Source organism: Pimephales promelas, chromosome 2 (assembly GCF_988280905.1).
Source record: "Pimephales promelas chromosome 2, fPimPro1.hap1.1, whole genome shotgun sequence".
In the NCBI taxonomy this organism is placed as follows: domain Eukaryota; kingdom Metazoa; phylum Chordata; class Actinopteri; order Cypriniformes; family Leuciscidae; genus Pimephales; species Pimephales promelas.
In genome coordinates this window covers 30,202,373-30,220,682 of record NC_142770.1, presented here as the reverse complement: position 1 = coordinate 30,220,682, position 18,310 = coordinate 30,202,373, and the positions used below count along the sequence as shown (strand labels likewise).

The following is an 18,310-nucleotide window of genomic DNA, read 5'->3' as shown; positions in this document are numbered from 1 at the left end:
TTTTAAAGCCGCGATCGAAATGCAGAACATCACACAAATATCTAAAAGAACATTTTGATAAATAAACCTAAAAAAATACCTGCCTAGAGCGGAAAAGAACACACTGACTGCAGACAGGATTTGCATTTCACATTTTGCGAAATTAAATTAAATCGGCAAAATTGCCTGTGCTATCATGTTTCAGTGCAGCGCCAATCGACACAACGAAAAGCAAAAAAAGCATTAATTTACAGAATTAAATTAGAACAGGATATACATTTCTTATAATAAAAAATAAATACAAACGAAATAGTCAGAATCAAGTCACAGGGAGCATAATAAATGTGTGCAAAATGCCAAAGTACAGGGGAACATATATTTTTTTTAAAAATACAAGTTAAATTAAGTAACCCTGAGTGATCAATAAATAAAATTAAAATAAATAAATTATTAAAACAACGAAAGTTTAGCCAGAATTGTGAACTTTCTCCTTTTAACTGCCAAAACAATAAACGCTAAACTGGCAGGTTTTTTTAGCTAAACATGTTCACAGCAAATTAAAATTAGAAACGGCTGAAATGTTTGAAAACACTTGTACCCTACCCGATCGAAAAAAATCCAGTCTTTCACTCTGCTTGTGTGTTAATATTAAACATATTTTAAGTCCCAACATATGATATTGCTATTCGTAAATTAAAAGCGCCAGTTAAATGAAAGAGTGAAATATCCTTATTGGAAGCTAGCTTCCGAGGCTAAGAAACTTACCCGTTTTAAGTGGAAAGCCATATTTGTTGTTGATGAGTGGTAAGACATGAGCTGTTGGCACAACTTGCATTTTACTTTTTTTGGATCATCTTTTACCATTTCAAAGTGCATCCACACTTTAGATTTTTTTATTCCAGACATTGTAATCCCTGCCGTCAAGATGCTCCCCGTCTGTCACGGATCAGGGAAAGTGAAACTTAAATCTGTCACAGCGGTGAGCGGTGGTTGGATTTATTCACACACACAAACGTTAAAAATATTTATTGAACGCTTCTTTCTTTTCACGTTTTTTTTACAGCATTATCATAATTAAAGGCTGTATATAACTTACTATAACCGTACAAAATCAGTAGTTCTGTGTGAAATTAGACATTGAGCACCCCCGTATTGCCAAAATGGTATGATCCACGTTTCATAAAACCCGCGAACGAAGATTCGAATGTGAGATCGGTGGTCGAATCAGGCTCCGCATATCGATGCATCGAATCTTCGACTATTCGGGGTCACCCCTACCGGGGTTACACCCCTACTCTTTATCAAAGGACATCCTGGGATTTTTAATGACCACAGAGAGTCAGGACCTCGGTTTAACGTCTCATCCGAAGCACGGTTTTCGCCGAACAGAGACGCCGTCCCGAAAACCTCAGCTTACATTTACTTGATGTCATTGCTAGTGTTAGACTGACTGAGATAAATGGTAAATGGCGCTTTCACAGACCCAATGGCCACCAAAGCGCTTTACATTTTTGCCTCACATTCACCCATTCATACACCCATTCATACACCCATTCATACACTCATTCATACACCCAATTAATACACTCATTCATACACTCATTCACACACTCATTCATACACTCATTCATACACTCATTCACACACTCATTCATACACCCATTCACACACTCATTCATACACTCATTCATACACCCATTCACACACCCATTCATACACCCAATTAATACACTCATTCATACACTCATTCACACACTCATTCATACACCCATTCACACACTCATTCACACACTCATTCATACACTCATTCATACACCCATTCACACACCCATTCATTCACACACCCATTCATACACCCATTCACACACTCATTCACACACTCATTCATACACTCATTCACACACTCATTCACACACTCATTCACACACTCATTCACACACCCATTCACACACTCATTCACACACCCATTCACACACCCATTCAAACACTCATTCACACACTCATTCACACACTCATTCACACACTCATTCATACACTCATTCACACACTAATTCACACACTCATTCACACACTCATTCACACACCCATTCATACACCCATTCACACACTCATTCACACACTCATTCACACACTCATTCACACACCCATTCACACACTCATTCACACACTCATTCACACACTCATTCACACACTCATTCATACACTCATTCACACACTCATTCACACACCCATTCAAACACTCATTCACACACTCATTCACACACTCATTCACACACTCATTCACACACTCATTCACACACCCATTCATACACTCATTCACACACTCATTCACACACTCATTCACACACTCATTCACACACCCATTCACACACTCATTCATACACTCATTCACACACTCATTCATACACTCATTCACACACTCATTCATACACTCATTCACACACTCATTCACACACCCATTCAAACACTCATTCACACACTCATTCATACACTCATTCACACACTCATTCATACACTCATTCACACACTCATTCACACACCCATTCACACACTCATTCACACACTCATTCATACACTCATTCACACACTCATTCACACACTCATTCACACACTCATTCATACACTCATTCACACACTCATTCACACACTCATTCATACACTCATTCACACACTCATTCATACACTCATTCACACACTCATTCACACACTCATTCACACACTCATTCACACACTCATTCATACACTCATTCATACACTCATTCATACACTCATTCACACACCCATTCACACACTCATTCAAACACTCATTCACACACTCATTCACACACTCATTCACACACTCATTCACACACTCATTCACACACTCATTCACACACTCATTCAAACACTCATTCATACACTCATTCACACACTCATTCACACACTCATTCAAACACTCATTTACACACTCATTCATACACTCATTCATACACTCATTCACACACTCATTCAAACACTCATTCACACACTCATTCATACACCCATTCACACACTCATTCACACACTAATTCATACACCCATTCACACACTCATTCACACACTCATTCACACACCCATTCATACACTCATTCATACACTCATTCACACACTCATTCACACACTCATTCACACACTCATTCATACACTCATTCACACACCGAAGACGGTGTCAGCCATACGAGGCGTCATCCAGCTCGTCAGGAGCAGCTGGGGTTAGGTGTCTCACACACACACCCACACACGCACACAGCTTGAGTTAGGTGTCTTGCTCACGGACACCGTGACACTTGGTCAGGTGGAACCGGTGATTGAGCCACCAACCTTCCAGTTTGTAGTTAACCTACATGTCCCGTAATATAAGATAATGAGTCTAATTCAAAGATCAATTATGAGTCTAATTCAGAAGTGTCACTATTGCACATCTTTTATATAAATGATATACCTGAGATTAGGCCGTGTGTCTCCACTCTTAAACACTGGTGGCTGATCCATAGAGGCGTCACTCTTCACAGACACACAGCTGGACTCTGGGTTTGAGCTCTTCTGCTGGACTGAACTGGAACAGAGAACAGATTCAGTTTAATCCTCTACATTACTGTGTTCATTCGTTATGAGATTAACCATATGAGATGCGATCTGGGAAAACCCACCACATGGTGAAATTTGACATATTACAGGATTTGAGACCCTATTAAGACCCTATTATTTTATTTATGTTATTGTTTTTCTGTAACAGACGTTGTGGTTATCTGAAGTCGGCTGATCGCTGTGATTTTCAGAAACGGAATTGAGAAAAAACTGTTTAATTTACTGTGAAGTCCTACTAGTGAGACGACTGGTGCTCTTTATTTATTGCCTTTTTTCCATATCACATATTTTAGTTATCATCATAGATTAGGTATCATTCGAAAGCTTATGAACTCAAAATTCATCCAGTGAAACCCGTTTTGAAATTGAATGATTGAGAGGCGAGCAAGATCTTTTAAACGAGCAGCTTCAAACTCTGTTCTCTTGTGCTCCGCATCACGCCACACGATAACGCTGGATAAAAATAAATAAAACTTGCGTGCCGTTGTAGTTCACCCAGGACTGGACTTTATTCTGTTGTGTGGTTTATTTTTATAGGTGAAATGTCTTTGGACCCAGATAGCAACAAAGTCTGGGCCGAGTCTGGCTTATATTCGGCACTTCTGGCTTAATTCTGGCACTGTTGTTTTCACACTCTTGTGTCAAACAGTACTAGGCTAAGCTCTGGCTGGAGTCTGGCTAACCAAAAGAAACAAATCAAATTGTTTCTGTTTGGCTAAGCTTTGGCTTGAGTTCGGTCTGCCAGAATAAGGAAATTTTTGGCTGAGATCTGGTTGGGTTTTGGTTGGCTGAGCAAATAACAGACCTCATGAAAGTGCTGTACTGTAAAATAGCCGTGTAAGATGTGGTGTTAAATTGGTTCATATTTTAGACATAATTATAATGCAACCTCATAAATAGGGTTAATTTTGTTAAAAATAATAAAATGAAATAAGTTTGTTATAGACCTAGTTAAAAATACATATAGATATGTATGCAAATAGTTCTCTTTTACACATAAGTAGGCAGGTTTTAAGGAAAGAAGCCTTGATTATTCTATTGGCAAGATTATTTTAATGGGGGGGTTAAGGAGGTAATAATGTGCAGATTGCAGAATGGAAAAAAAAGATGTTTGCAAAATGACTGAAGACAAATGGTTCAGTCTGCAGCATAGACAAAAGATTGAATGGAACTGAAAGAGTACTTTGTGGTTATCCAAATGGTAATCAATATGCCACACACACACACACACACAAAAATTCACTTTTTGGGGAATTTATTAGGTAGCCTACAGATGTACTACAAAAACCCATGGTTAAACTATGATTTTTTGAAGCAAAAACCACCCATGCTTTGAGTTTTCACAATTCCTCAATAAAAAAATTATATAATCTCCATAAAATAGCCTATACATAGCCTATTGTAAGTATTTGGAGAAGAAACATTTATGTTCTCCACGTAAACCATTGAAATCGGTTAAATAAAACGTGGTTCTGTTTTTAAAAATCTCCGGGAAACTTACGTGTTTTTAGAGCAGTGTGAGCAAACCACGCGGCAGTCGATGCGACGTCTGTGGCTGCTGATACAATCTGGTTTGCAATGCATCATGGAAATTGTAGTTGATTTACATGTACAGTGTTAAATCCACTTTGCAAAAAGACTACTTTTCCCAGAATGCACCCAGTGACACCATCCCGCCTACCAGAGGATCCGGAAGTTGCGTAGCAGCTATTCAGCAACTCAACGCAGTCGCGGTGAAATTCAAATAACTAAGTTAGTTGTTCTAACTTCGACAATCACGCTGTGTTGGTTTTATCTTTTGAAGTTTTAATACATGATCAAGGTAAGTTTATAGTTTTTCACTATCTTAACACGTGGATTTTAATCTCGCATTACTAGATACGATTTTTTGGGGGGTTTGTGTGGTTAGATTTTATTTGTTTTTATGTTGGAGAGGAAATAGACGATGTTTGAATTCTGTTTTTCATTGAAAATTAACATTATAGTGAAGAACATCGGAAGCTGCTTCTTGCTGAACAACAGCTGATCTTTCTGAGGCCACCAAAACGGAAAATAAAGTAAGATTGATTATTTTTTAACGTTAATTCATTAACATAGACCTTTCTTACAGGTCCTTATATATTTGTGCAGTTTAACACATTATAATGCACATTTCTTTTCTCTGAATTGCAAAAAGGGAATTTGTCACTGAATAGTCTTTACATGACCATACCACACTTTCTTAATCAAATTTAGTAATCATTAAAAAAATGTACCTTTCCTAAAGATGAAACAGGCGACTAATGTAAGCAAACTAATGTAATGTAATGTAAGCCAGAGGAGAACTGGCCCCCGACTGAGCCTGGGTTCTCCCAAGGTTTTTTCTCCATCCAATCTGATGGAGTTTGGTTCCTTGCCACTGTCGCCTTGCTTTTGGCTTGCTTTGAGCTTGCTCAGTTGGGGTTATTTATTTAGTGTTTATCAATGTTGTTGATCTGTGTTGTGCTACTTACATGTTATCACTGTGAAGCTGCTTTGATACAATCTGTATTGTGAAAAGCGCTATATAAATAAATGTGACTTGACTTGACTTAATGGATGAAAATGACCCCGATGAGGAGGCTACTGCAGCCATGGCAAGTAGAGAAGTTCACAAGACCTCACAGAACATCGCAGGCAACAGGATTTAACTTTACAGTCTCACAGACAGGCAATACAGTCACCATGGCATCATGAAACACCCAGACCACAGAGAAAAAGCCTCTCAAGTGATGACCGATTAATAAGATGTAGGATTTCATTTAGTATTTTTAATAAGATGTAAGATTTCATTTAGTATTTTTCATCATATATTCACTGTTAGTGTAAGGATACTATAGCATGTGTCATAGCAGTGGTGGTGTGGCATGCATGACAGGCTCTCGTGTGTCATTTACGATTACTCCTGCTTCTCAACCAACGAAGAGGTTCTCCATTCAAGGCGCATTCACGGGTGAACACTTAGGCCTTTCTCAGTACAGCTACCCAGCTCCAAAGAAGATATCGACATCTACGAGGTCTGACAATTCCAGCCATTGATGGAGCTCAGCCAACCCTCCTGATTGGATCAGATAATGCTGATCTGATCGTTCCAATTGAGCCAGTGCATTTAGGTCCCCCTGGTGGTCCTGCAGCGGTCAAGACTAAGCTCGGTTGGACACTACAAGGCCCAGCAAAATACCTGCAGCAACAGCTTCCCACCACACAGTGCTTGTTCACCACAGTTTCCTCCCCATCTGTTGAGCTGTTCAGTCAAGTTGAACGGTTGTGGCAGTTAGATACACTGCCTTTCAAAAGTGAGAGGTTAGTGACCAGATCCAGACAGGACAAGTACTCAGTGGACTTATTAGAGGCAGAGACCATCCGTGTAGAAGTGAACGGAGTGCATCGGTACGCTACACCCCTTCTACGAGTCCCAAACATGCCCAAGCTGAAAGTTTCAAAGGAAGTTGTGATGAAGAACCTGAGAAACACAGAGAAAAGGTTAGTGCAAGACCCACTGCGTGCATCTACCTACCGAGAGGAGATCAAGAAACTGGAGATTGCTGGGTATGTCAACAAGATTGACTCCTGTGAAGCAGACTCATCAGAAGAGTCATGGTTTCTGCCCCACCACATGGTCAGACACAATGGCAAGGAACGGATTGTTTTCAACTGCAGTTTCCAGCTTGGCAGACAAAGTTTGAATAACTACCTCCTTCCTGGCCCAGCCTTAGGACCCTCACTCCTTGGAGTCCTCCTGCGCTTCAGAGAGCATCGAGTCGCAGTAAGTGGTGACATTAAAGGGATGTTTCACCAGATCCGCCTTCTAGACAGAGACAAGCCCTTGTTGAGGTTCCTTTGGAGGGATCTAAAGACAGACGAACAGCCATCAGTGTACCAGTGGGAGGTCCTGCCATTCGGGACAACGTGCAGCCCCTGCTGCGCGATCTTTGCTCTACAGAAACACGTCAATGAATCAAGTCAACCAGGGGAGAATGTCCGCCACAGTGTCGAACAGTGCTTCTATGTTGATAACTGCCTGCAGAGTTTACCCACTGTAGTAGAAGCAAGTAACCTTGTGACGAGGCTTAGAACCCTTCTAGCTGCAGGTGGCTTCGAAATTCGTCAGTGGGCCAGTAATCAGCCAGAGGTGATTTGCAACCTGCCTAAGGAGGCCAAGTCTGATAGCAGCGAAAGATGGGTTTCTGAGATGCATGGTGAAGCTCAAGAGATGACGCTAGGCCTCAGTTGGGACTTCATGGAGGACACACTCCATTACAGGCATCGCCCGGTTGCCCCAAGCCAGACCACCATGCGACATATCTATAAGATATTAGCAAGCCAGTATGATCCCCTAGGTCATATCCTGCCGTTCACCACAAGGGCCAAAGTTTTGGTCCAGAGACTGTGGGCCAAAGACCGCGACTGGGATGACCCAAACTTACCGGTCGACCTCCTGCAAGCCTGGACTACATGGGAAGAAGAGCTCCCTCAGCTCCCAAAGATCAGTCTCTCCCGGAGTTATTTCCCACTGGACGTGGATGTTAGTGCCATCACCCTCGAGCTTCACGTCTTTTGTGATGCATCAGAGTCCGCTTATGGGTCGGTTGCTTACCTACGTGGTGAGGATCCTCAAGGCCAAGTCCATGTAGCCTTTGTGCTGGCACGCTCAAGAGTGGCACCGAAGAAACAACAGTCAATGCCACGCCTTGAGCTCTGTGCGGCCCTTACCGGAGCTCAGCTTGCCCAGATGATCCAGAGGGAGCTCACCCTTCAGTTGAGGGACACAGTGTTATGGTCTGACTCCACCACCGTACTTGCCTGGATACAGTCAGAGTCCTGCAGATACAAGGTGTTTGTAGGAACTCGTATATCTGAGATTCAGGAGCTAACAGATCACCGGGCATGGAGGTATGTGGACACTCAGAATAACCCTGCAGATCCTATCACAAGAGGGATGACATTATCCAACTTAGCCAAACCGAACCAGTTCAGCCAAGGTCCAGCCTTCCTCCGGTTACCACGTGAGAGTTGGCCAGCTACAAATTCTTTCGTGGAGGTCCCAGATGAAACAGAGATGAAGAGGTCTGCTTTCTGTGGGTTCATGTCAGCCATTACTGCTCCAGAGATCCCAGCCCCTGAAGACCACTCTACCTTTGAAGATCTCCTTGAGGCAACAAGTAAGTCCCTTCACGGGGCGGCCTTCCAGTCAGTGCGGATGACTACGGAGAGGCTGAACTCCGAATCCTTCAGAGAGCACAATATGATAGCTTTCCGGATGAAGTTAAGTGCCTAAAAGCAGGGAAAGCACTTCAATCTAGCAGTCGGCTCTTGTCACTTGCTCCAGAGTACGACGTCTCTATGGGCCTTATCCGAGTAGGTGGTAGACTGCGCCGTTCTACTAGTCTGGAAGAAGATGTCGTACACCCAATTGTGCTAGAACCGAAGCACCATATTACCAAACTTATCATACGACAATATGATAACAAGTTACTCCATCCTGGATCAGAGAGGGTCTTCGCAGAGCTCCGACGCAAGTTTTGGATCCTTCAAGGCCGCGAAGCTGTGCGTCGTCATCAGAGATCCTGCCCAGAGTGCCAGAAATGGAGAGCAAAGCCTGTTATTCCTAAGATGGCGGATCTACCCCCTTGTCGTCTCCGCCTCCTGAAGCCTCCATTTTACTCGACAGGAGTAGATTGCTTTGGCCCGTTCCAGGTCAAGCGAGGTCGGAGTACGGAAAAGAGATGGGGAATTGTTTTTAAGTGTATGACGACCAGGTGCGTTCACCTTGATGTGCTGTCTAACATGGATACTGACTCGTTCCTCATGTCACTCAGAAGGTTCGTGGCTAGACGAGGAACTCCCTTTGAGCTTCTCTCTGACTGTGGGACCAACTTCCGTGGAGGGGAGCACGAGCTTAAAGCAAGTTTTGAGGCCATGGGTGAAGAGCTGCAAATCAAGTTGGCTAAGCAACAGATCCGTTTCCAGTTCAATCCACCAAATGCACCTCACTTTGGTGGAGCCTGGGAGCGGGAAGTCAGATCCATTAAGGCTGCACTCTACGTCACTCTGGGAGCACAGACAGTGACCGAAGAAGTTTTGCAGACAGTTCTGATTGAGGTGGAAGGAATCCTCAATTCCAAGCCACTGGGCTACGTGTCAACAGATGTAGCCGATGCGGATCCCGTAACTCCCAACTACCTCCTCATGGGGCGGCCTGACTCTTCGCTTCCTCAGGTGGTGTACCCTGAGTCTGAGATTCTAAGTCGGAGAAGATGGCGGCACAGTCAGGTGTTAGCTGACCAGTTTTGGACCCATTTCATTCGTAACTACTTGCCTTTCTTGCAGTCAAGGCAGAAATGGGTAAAGGACACTGAGAATCTCACTGTTGGTACGGTGGTAATGGTAATTGACCAAAGGTTTCCTCGGGCATTGTGGCCAGTGGGACGAGTAACGAAGACCATTAGGAGTGTCGATGGTAAAGTGAGGACTGCTGAGGTACAGGTGGAAGAGAGAACCTACACCAGACCGGTGGCCAAGCTCATTGAGCTGCCGGCCATCCCGGATAATGTCTCGACAACAGCTCCGGTGGATAGTTGAGTCTTTCTAGAAGATAATTCACATCGTGAATTATGGGGCGGCTGTGCAAAAGGATCAAGTGATGTGAACTGGACAGAGCAGTACAGCGAGTGATCGATCAGACCACGCCCCTTTTCTGACATGTTGAGACATGCCCTGGTTTGCAGAGAACAGCATTCAGTTTAGTTTCACTTTGCAAGATAAGCTTCAGGTTGTGTTCGTGTGCGTCAGTGACCACAAGTAAGTTGTCATTAGTTATAAAGTATTATAAGTTAATCAGTGACTTTAGCATTTGATGGTTAAATGTCAGTAACAGCCTTTTTCTCTATTATGTGTAGATTGTATGGCATTCTTATTGAAGTTCACATTTCAGAATATGTTTAGCCCTGTTTATTTAAATGACTAGAGAGAGTATTAGCCTCAGTTGTGTTATGTTAGTTGACATCAATGTTTATTTCCTTTTCTTTAGAACCACACCTACCACACCTACACAGTAAAGTTTATACATAGAAATAGTGCCTGTGCATCTGTATTAGGAAAGTATACATTAAAGCTTTCAACAAGTATTCCTGCCTTCCGTGTCCTGACTAGACACCCCATATTGGTGACTAATTTTCGCAACCAGTAGAGCCCCATTACATCACAGTGAATTGACGTGGCAACAGGATTCAACTTTACAGTCTCACGGACAGGCAATACAGTCACCATGGCATCATGAAACACTCAGCCCACAGAGAAAAAGCCTCTCAAGTGATGACCGATTAATAAGATGTGAGATTTCTTTTAGTCTTTTTTTTAATTTTTTATTTTATCATATATTTACTGTTAGTGTAAGGATACTCTAGCATGTCATAGCAGTGGTGGTGTGGCATGCATGACACATTTACACTTTTGCTTTACTGGTTGTATCAATTTAATTTATTGCTTGGTTTCTGTTGCTTTTTAGTACGGTGGCTGAGAGGGCTCAACACGCTGCAACAGAAGAAAATGGATGCAAACAGAAAAAACCCTGTAAAATAAGAACATCTTTATCACATGTGCTAAAACACAACCAAATACAGAAACGCACTCCAAATGTCTGACCACCCACGCAAATATCTACTCAACAGTGCTGTTTATTGTTTTATTTATTATTATTTATTGTTTGCATTGTATTTGCAGCATGTGTGTTGTGAAACTGATGTCTTGACTTGCTGGTGTTTTTCTTGTTTGCATGTTTTCTTCTGTTGCAGGACTTTGAAGTCTCTTGCCTTTTGCAGCGTGTTTTTGTATGTGGTTGCGCTAAATATTTGCTGCATGTGTGTTGGCAAACGGATGAAGATGTTTTATTAATTTGCTGGTGTTTTTTACTGTTTGCATGTTTTGCGTTGAGATCTCTCGGAGACGTATTTTCGTTCATTTTTGTATTTCATTATTTAAGCATGCCACATACACTTTTTTAAAATTGCATAATTGCATTATTTTTTGTAACATTTTAATTTATTGCTGTCTTTTTATTATTCTTGTAATGCGAGTAATAGTTATTTTTTTAGTCTTACTCTAGTATTGGCTTGTCTTTTGTTGTTTTTCCTTTTATCTGGCTGAGATTTTCTTCCCTTCTCAATAAAATATTGTTCATTGCATTTCTGTAGTGTCGGTTTTTTTATTATTCCTTGCACAATACATAAGTATTACACAGGGATAATTTCTGGTTCAGTTTTGGGGACTCTGGTATAATATTGGCCCAGTTATGGCTGTTTTCTGCAGCTTCTGGATAAGATGTGGCTGAGTTCTGGCCTAAAGGTGGTGGCGGTTTGGCTTTTGTCTAGCTGACATATGGGGATTACGGTGTTGTTTTGGCCCAGTTCTGGATAATATCTGGGTACATCGGAAAGCTCTGGGCGAGTTTTGGTTTGCTCCCGGCATTGATCTGGTTGACTTACGGCAAACAGGACTCGGGCCAACCTTGGGCCGTAATTCCATGCGGTATGTGGGCCAAAATCTCAGCCGAAATTAAGCCAGATCCGGCCCAAAGCCAATTTGCTATCTGGTGTTTTTCTTGTTTGCATGTTTTCTTCTGTTGCAGGACTTTGAGATCTCTCGGCCAACATATTTTTGTTAATTTTTGTATCTCATTATTTAAGAATGCCACATACACATTTTTGTAACATTTTAATTTATTGCTGTCTTTTTATTATTCTTGTAATGTGAATTATAGTTATATTTTGTTTTGTCTTACTCTAGTATTGGCTTGTATTTTGTTGTTTATCCTTTTATCTGGCTGAGATTTTCTTCCCTTCTCAATAAAATATTGTTCTTTGCATTTCTGTAGTGTCATTTTTTTTTATTATACCTTGTTTTACACAGGAATAATTTCTGGTTCAGTTTTGGGGACTGTGGTATAATATTGGCCCAGTTATGGCTGTTTTCTGCAGCTTCTGGATAAGATGTGGCTGAGTTCTGGCCTAAAGGTGGTGGCAGTTTGGCTTTTGTCTGGCTGACATATGGGGAGTACCGCGTTGTTTTGGCCCAGTTCTGGGTAATATTTGGGTACACTGCAAAGCTCTGGGCGAGTTTTGGTTTGCTCACGGCTTTGATCTGGTTGACTTACGGCAAACAGCACTTGGGCCAACCTTGGCCCGTAATTCCATGCGGTATGTGGGCCAAAATCTCAGCCGAAATTAAGCCAGATCCGGCCCAAGGCCAATTTGCTATGGGGAGTGTTAAGAGAAGGAGAGCTCAACGGGAGATATTGTTTTTTGCCGTGCGTGTTCTTAAAGAGAAACACAGTCTTGTCAGCTGGCCAGTATAAATCGCTATTTTTCTGCACTAATAGTGAATTTTCCAAAGATATATTCAGAGATGATAAACAAGATGTTGTAGAATAATCATTTAATAAAAACCCAATTTTGACCAAAAAAAAAAAAAAAAACTGACATTCAATCTATATTTAGACCTTACTAAAAAAAACGTACGGGTTTACCGACAGGTTTTCCCAGACCGCAAAACATATTAATATAAACACATTCATCTTTCATCTTAAAGCACTTTGAAGAAACTTTATGATCGTTTTATTTAATAATTCATGTTAGTTTCAAAACAAAAACACAAGAAAAATTAGGCACAAAACAAAACTGATATTTTTCTGAGATGTGACACAATATTTAACAGTGTTAGTTGAAAGTACCTGTGTCCTGGAGAGAAATCTCCATCTCTGGATGCTTGTGAATCAGCCATGATGAAGATCAGGAGAATCTGTTGAGTTTGATCTCCTCCACTGACTCTGATGAACAAACATTCAGACACAATATTAAATGATTAAATTAAACGACCTTCATAATTTATCTGGACATATCTGGAGTGTGTGAGAAAAGGGATCGTGTAATAACTTCGTTAACTCACGCCCATTTGGGCCTTTACACACACGCGCGCACACACACACACACACACAAGTCGGCCGTTTGATTTCATGGAAAATAACGGACACCGGAAACGCTGAACATGTTCGGGTGAAAGAAAACAAACCCCGACCCGCATCGACAGACTCTCATGTTTAAAAAGCGTTTGTCTGTGAGCTGTGATTTGGCCTATGAATGTTTACACATATAAACTTCTGAAGAATCACAAACAATACGAAACACAAAAGAAACCTTGGAGTGAAAGAAAACCTTTAAAGATTTTATATCAAACAAACAATCACGAACACTCACCTTGATCAAACTTTTACAAGATACAGGATCTCAAATCCTCCAGCTTTAACATATAAAACTACAAGTAAATTAATTCTTAAGCGTTGATAAACACTTGATGCTCTGTTTTTCATGTCGTATTGTATTTTTCCAGCTCAATTGGCGACAGGAAAACTAACTTTCACTTTCTGTTTGTGACGAGAGAGAGACGCGCGTTCACGAGAGGACCACGCGGCGCATGCGTGAGAGCAGATGAACGCGCGTTGGAGACAGGTTGGAGATTAATATTTTATAAATAAAGTGGTACCGTTTTGCGCAAAGCATTCACGTCTTTTACAGATTGTTTTTTTATGTGTTACTTTTTTATCCTATTTCGTTTTTCTCTCTCTTCTCTTTACTTAATTTATTATTACTGTTCATCCTTTTTTCTTCATTATTTCTGTTTTGTTTATTCTTTTGGTTCTCTTTTTTATTTGTTCATCCTTGCCTTCATTTGTTCAGTTTTGTCTTTCATTTTTCTTTCTGCAAACTCACAGTTCCTGATAATAAATCATAAAGAGGACTTTGTTAGATCACATCTGTATGATATGAAATAAGTTTGTCATCATCCAATCATGTTAATAATTACATTTAGTCATTTAGCAGATGATTTTATATTAACCTTTAAGACAATCTACAAATGTGGAACAATGCAATGTGACATAAACCTGAAAGAATCAGATCAATCATAACCATACTGTAAAAATACTGTATTGTAAACTTTATAACAGTTTAATGGTTGGTTTAATTCGTTGTTCCTGATAACTTTACTTCACTTTGGACTACTTTTAATTTAATAAGTGAAATGGCCAAAAGTCATTAAGAGGAAAGGACAGTTCGTGATTGGGAAATATGAATGAATAAATGGTGAAGTTGTAAAGTGATCTCTTCTGTCGGCTCTCGATACGGTTCACTCGTACTGCGTCACTAGAAGCAAAACTCCTGTTTCCTCTGATCACTGAAGCCTTATAGAGTCACACAGAGAGAAACATGTTCCTTTACACAATAGTCAGTCCAGTCTCCTTCACTTATACAGCGCTTTAACAATATAGAGCCGCTTTACAGTGACAATAGGAAATTACAGTAGCAGATTGTGTTGGTTTTACAGCAGCTCTAGAATAAAGTTATTGTCCAGCTAAAGTTAGTTTTGATTGATTCACTTCCGTTGCAGAGATCATTAGTTATGAGTTGAGAGGGCAAGATGGCGGATCGGGTGCATTGCATGGTTTGAGCTCTCTAGGCCTGTCCCAGATTTCGCTATCCAAATTGCCATATTGTGCTCCTTTTGAATCTACAAATAAAACGGAACCTCCGGAAAAGTTTGTACACCATGACATCGAAGAAAAAGAATCTGGCTTTATCACGCAGCAACGAGACACCTGTCGACCACGAGTATGCTGGAAGGATGGAGGTGAGTCCACCGAGAAACCATAAAAGAAAAGACCCGTTCTCACCACTAAAGATCACACCAGCTGCGGAAAAGCGGGATACTGGGACAGAAGGGAATGAAGCTATGAATACGGTCCTGGAAGCCATAAAGCAGCTAACTGATAAGGTGGATACACTAGACACCAGCTGTAACATAACTCCATCATGTTGACCAGCATTGCTAAGGCTGTCGAGTTCAATGCAGCAGAAATGAAAGGTTGTAAAATGCAGTTGCAATCGACTGTTCGTGATGTGTCGGCTGTAAAGAAAGACAGCGCGGAGCTAACGGAGCGTGTCTTGGAGCTAGAACGATACAAACGCCGGAGGAATTCGAGGATTAAAAGAAAAAGAAGGTGAAGACATACGTCAGGCGGTCGCTGATTTACTCGTTAAAATCTCTCCATCATGGTCCTCGAGTATCAATCAGATTGTGGACTCAGTTCATCGAATAGGGAGACGTGAAGAAAACGTCATAATTCAGTTCACTCAGAGATTCCATCGAGATGCGTTGTGGAGAACGACCAAGGATCACGCGATCTGCAAAGAACTTCGTATCAGCTTCATCGAAGACCTCTGCAAAGCCGACAGGGAGACCCGAGCTGCACTGTGGCCTAAAATAAGAGAAGCAAGACATGCTGGAAAGCGTGCATACTTCAGAGGGGGTGCTGGATACATTAACGGACACTTAGCAGCACACAAGGTAGGCCTAACGTTTAGGATCAAGAGGCCTGTTTTGTTCAAGGTTTGGAAAGGCCGAGTGACTTTAAGATCTTTTTGGATGGTTTTAGTAATCCATTCTGAAGGGACACTGCCTATTTGAGCTTTTTTCTCTTTCTCACTTTTCATTAACGTTTAGTCTGTTGGACATTTATATTTACTGACGGTTGTTAATTTTCTATTTTTTTTTATTTGTTATGGATGGTTTCTTTTTCATGTATTTCACTTAATGTTAGGGGTTTAAGAGAGAACACTAAGAGAAAATCAAAATTTTTGTTTTGTAAGGGTGAAAAAGCGCACTTCACTTTGTTGCAAGAAACTCACTCAACACCAGAGGATGAAAAGTTTTGGGTAAACCAATGGGGTGACAAAATCATCTTTGATCATCAGCAGGTGTCGCCATCTTGTTCTGTAACTCACCTGGTAAAATAGTGACATCTAGATTTAGTAATAATGGTCACTGGCTAATTTGTGTTATGAGAAGATCTCTATTTTATTCAGGTCAATGTTTATGGGTTCAATAATTTAATTCAAAATAGACAGTTGATTTTGGATGTTTCTAATGTCATAGCTACCCTTAAACTCACTTATCCCACTGCGATTATAGTTATGGGTGGTGACTTTAAAATGGTTAGTGATGAATGGCTTGATAGATGTCCATCCAGATGTAATCACAGTTGTTACAACCCTGCTTTAATGGATATTTGTCGCACTCACAATCTTTTGGATCCCTGCTGGAGATTTAAATATCCTAACGTGAAGCAATATTCATGGTTTAAACCAAACAACGTAGCAAAGCCGAGAATAGATTTCTGGTTACTCTCTGTCTCCATTATAAACTCCATCAGTGACTGTGGTATGTCAGCAGCTCCTCTCACAGATCACGCTGTTATTAAGATGCGTTTTAATCCTCCAGGTGTTAGCCGACAGAATAAAGGGTACTGGAAATTCAATTAAAAAGCCATTCATTTTATGAAGGTATCAAAGCCACGATTGCTAATGATGTCTGATAATTCAATAGCATCTTATATCTCCAAATGGGAATTCCTTAAATTTAAAATGAGAGAATATTCTATTCATTTTGGGAAAAACTACTAATAGAAGTAACAGATTATCTGAAATTAATATTATTAAAGATATGTATTATAATAAAACTTCACCTACTGATAATGATGAACAGAAATGACAACATCTTCTAAACAAGCATGATGATATCTATCTTCGTAAAGCGGAAGGGGCCTTTATCAGGTCCAGAGCTGAATGGATTGAGGATGGGGAAAGAAGTACGTCATACTTCTGTCGTTTAGAAAAAAGAAGGCAAGAGAAACTTTCAATGAAAGCTTTATCACTTCAGGATCAGGTAATCACAGACCAAGCTTCAATTACTAAAGAAGTTGTTTCTTTTTACAGCAAGTTATACTCCTCAACATTTTCTCTGGATGGTGAAGTTTTATTTTTCAACCATATTAAAGATCTTATTCCCCATATAGATGATGAAGATATGGTGCGCTGTGATGCTGATATTTCCCCTGATGAGTTAGATAAAGCAGTAAGTAGCTTGGCTTTAGACAAATCTCCAGGCTGTGATGGCCTTACGGCTAATTTTTATAAACACTTTTGGAATTGACTAAAAGACCCTTTTTTGCTTATGTTAAAGGAAGCAACTGAAAGTTTGACTTTCCCTCTCTCAATGAAACAAGAGGTCATAACCTTAATCCCCAAACCTGATAAGGACCCAAAGCTTTTAGATAACTTTAGACCAATCACATTATTGAACACTGATTATAAAACTTCTACCCTCATATATGCTAACAGATTGAAATTATTTTTACATAAAATTATAAGTGATTCCCAGTCCGGTTTTATGAAGGGGAGATCCATACACAACAATATTCGTTTAGTGCTTGATCTTTTAGATTACAGACATCTAATAAAAGATGATGGCTTTATTCTCTTCATTGACTTCTACAAGGCTTTTGATTCAATCGAACACCCATTTATTTTTGATTGTTTAAACTTGGAGATACATTTCGAAATATTATAAAATCCCTTTATGAAAATTCGAATAGTTCGGTTTCCTTATCAGGAGGTACATCACCAAGATTTCCAATCAATCGTGGCATAAAACAGGGTTGCCCTATTTCCCCATTTCTTTTTCTTATAGCAACAGAAATGCTTTCTATCTTCATCAGGAACTCATCCATAGCCCCGATAGATATACTTGGCCAGCCAGTAATCATCAGCCAGTTTGCAGACGATACTACCATTTTCATGAAGAAGCTAACTGAGGTCCC

At 40.5% G+C, this 18,310-nt stretch overlaps 1 protein-coding gene and 2 long non-coding RNA genes across 5 annotated transcripts in view; 2 read left to right on the top strand and 1 right to left on the bottom strand.

The window, feature by feature from the left end:
* LOC148997164 (NACHT, LRR and PYD domains-containing protein 3-like) overlaps nt 1–14,008 on the bottom strand; it is a 77,147-nt gene extending 63,139 nt beyond the window's left edge. For 2 of the 3 annotated variants that reach the window (XM_089118572.1, XM_089118575.1), the window contains exons 1-3: nt 13,854–14,007; nt 13,331–13,426; nt 3,440–3,553 (exon numbers count right to left, since the gene is read on the bottom strand). In XM_089118572.1, coding sequence (XP_088974698.1) covers nt 3,440–3,553; nt 13,331–13,380 — 164 coding nt within the window. In that variant the 5' untranslated portion in view covers nt 13,381–13,426; nt 13,854–14,007. Of the gene's footprint in view, nt 1–3,439; nt 3,554–13,330; nt 13,427–13,853 lie in introns of all 3 variants that reach the window. The other variant, XM_089118571.1, reaches the window with a different exon arrangement.
* LOC120481056 (uncharacterized) lies at nt 5,206–5,878 on the top strand. The gene is made up of 3 exons (XR_016168893.1): nt 5,206–5,407; nt 5,571–5,642; nt 5,852–5,878. It is a non-coding gene; the product is annotated as an uncharacterized LOC120481056 (long non-coding RNA).
* LOC120475404 (uncharacterized) lies at nt 10,015–11,220 on the top strand. Its single transcript, XR_016168892.1, has 3 exons — nt 10,015–10,404; nt 10,634–10,935; nt 11,111–11,220. It is a non-coding gene; the product is annotated as an uncharacterized LOC120475404 (long non-coding RNA).
* Nucleotides 14,009–18,310: the final 4,302 nt, after the last annotated feature.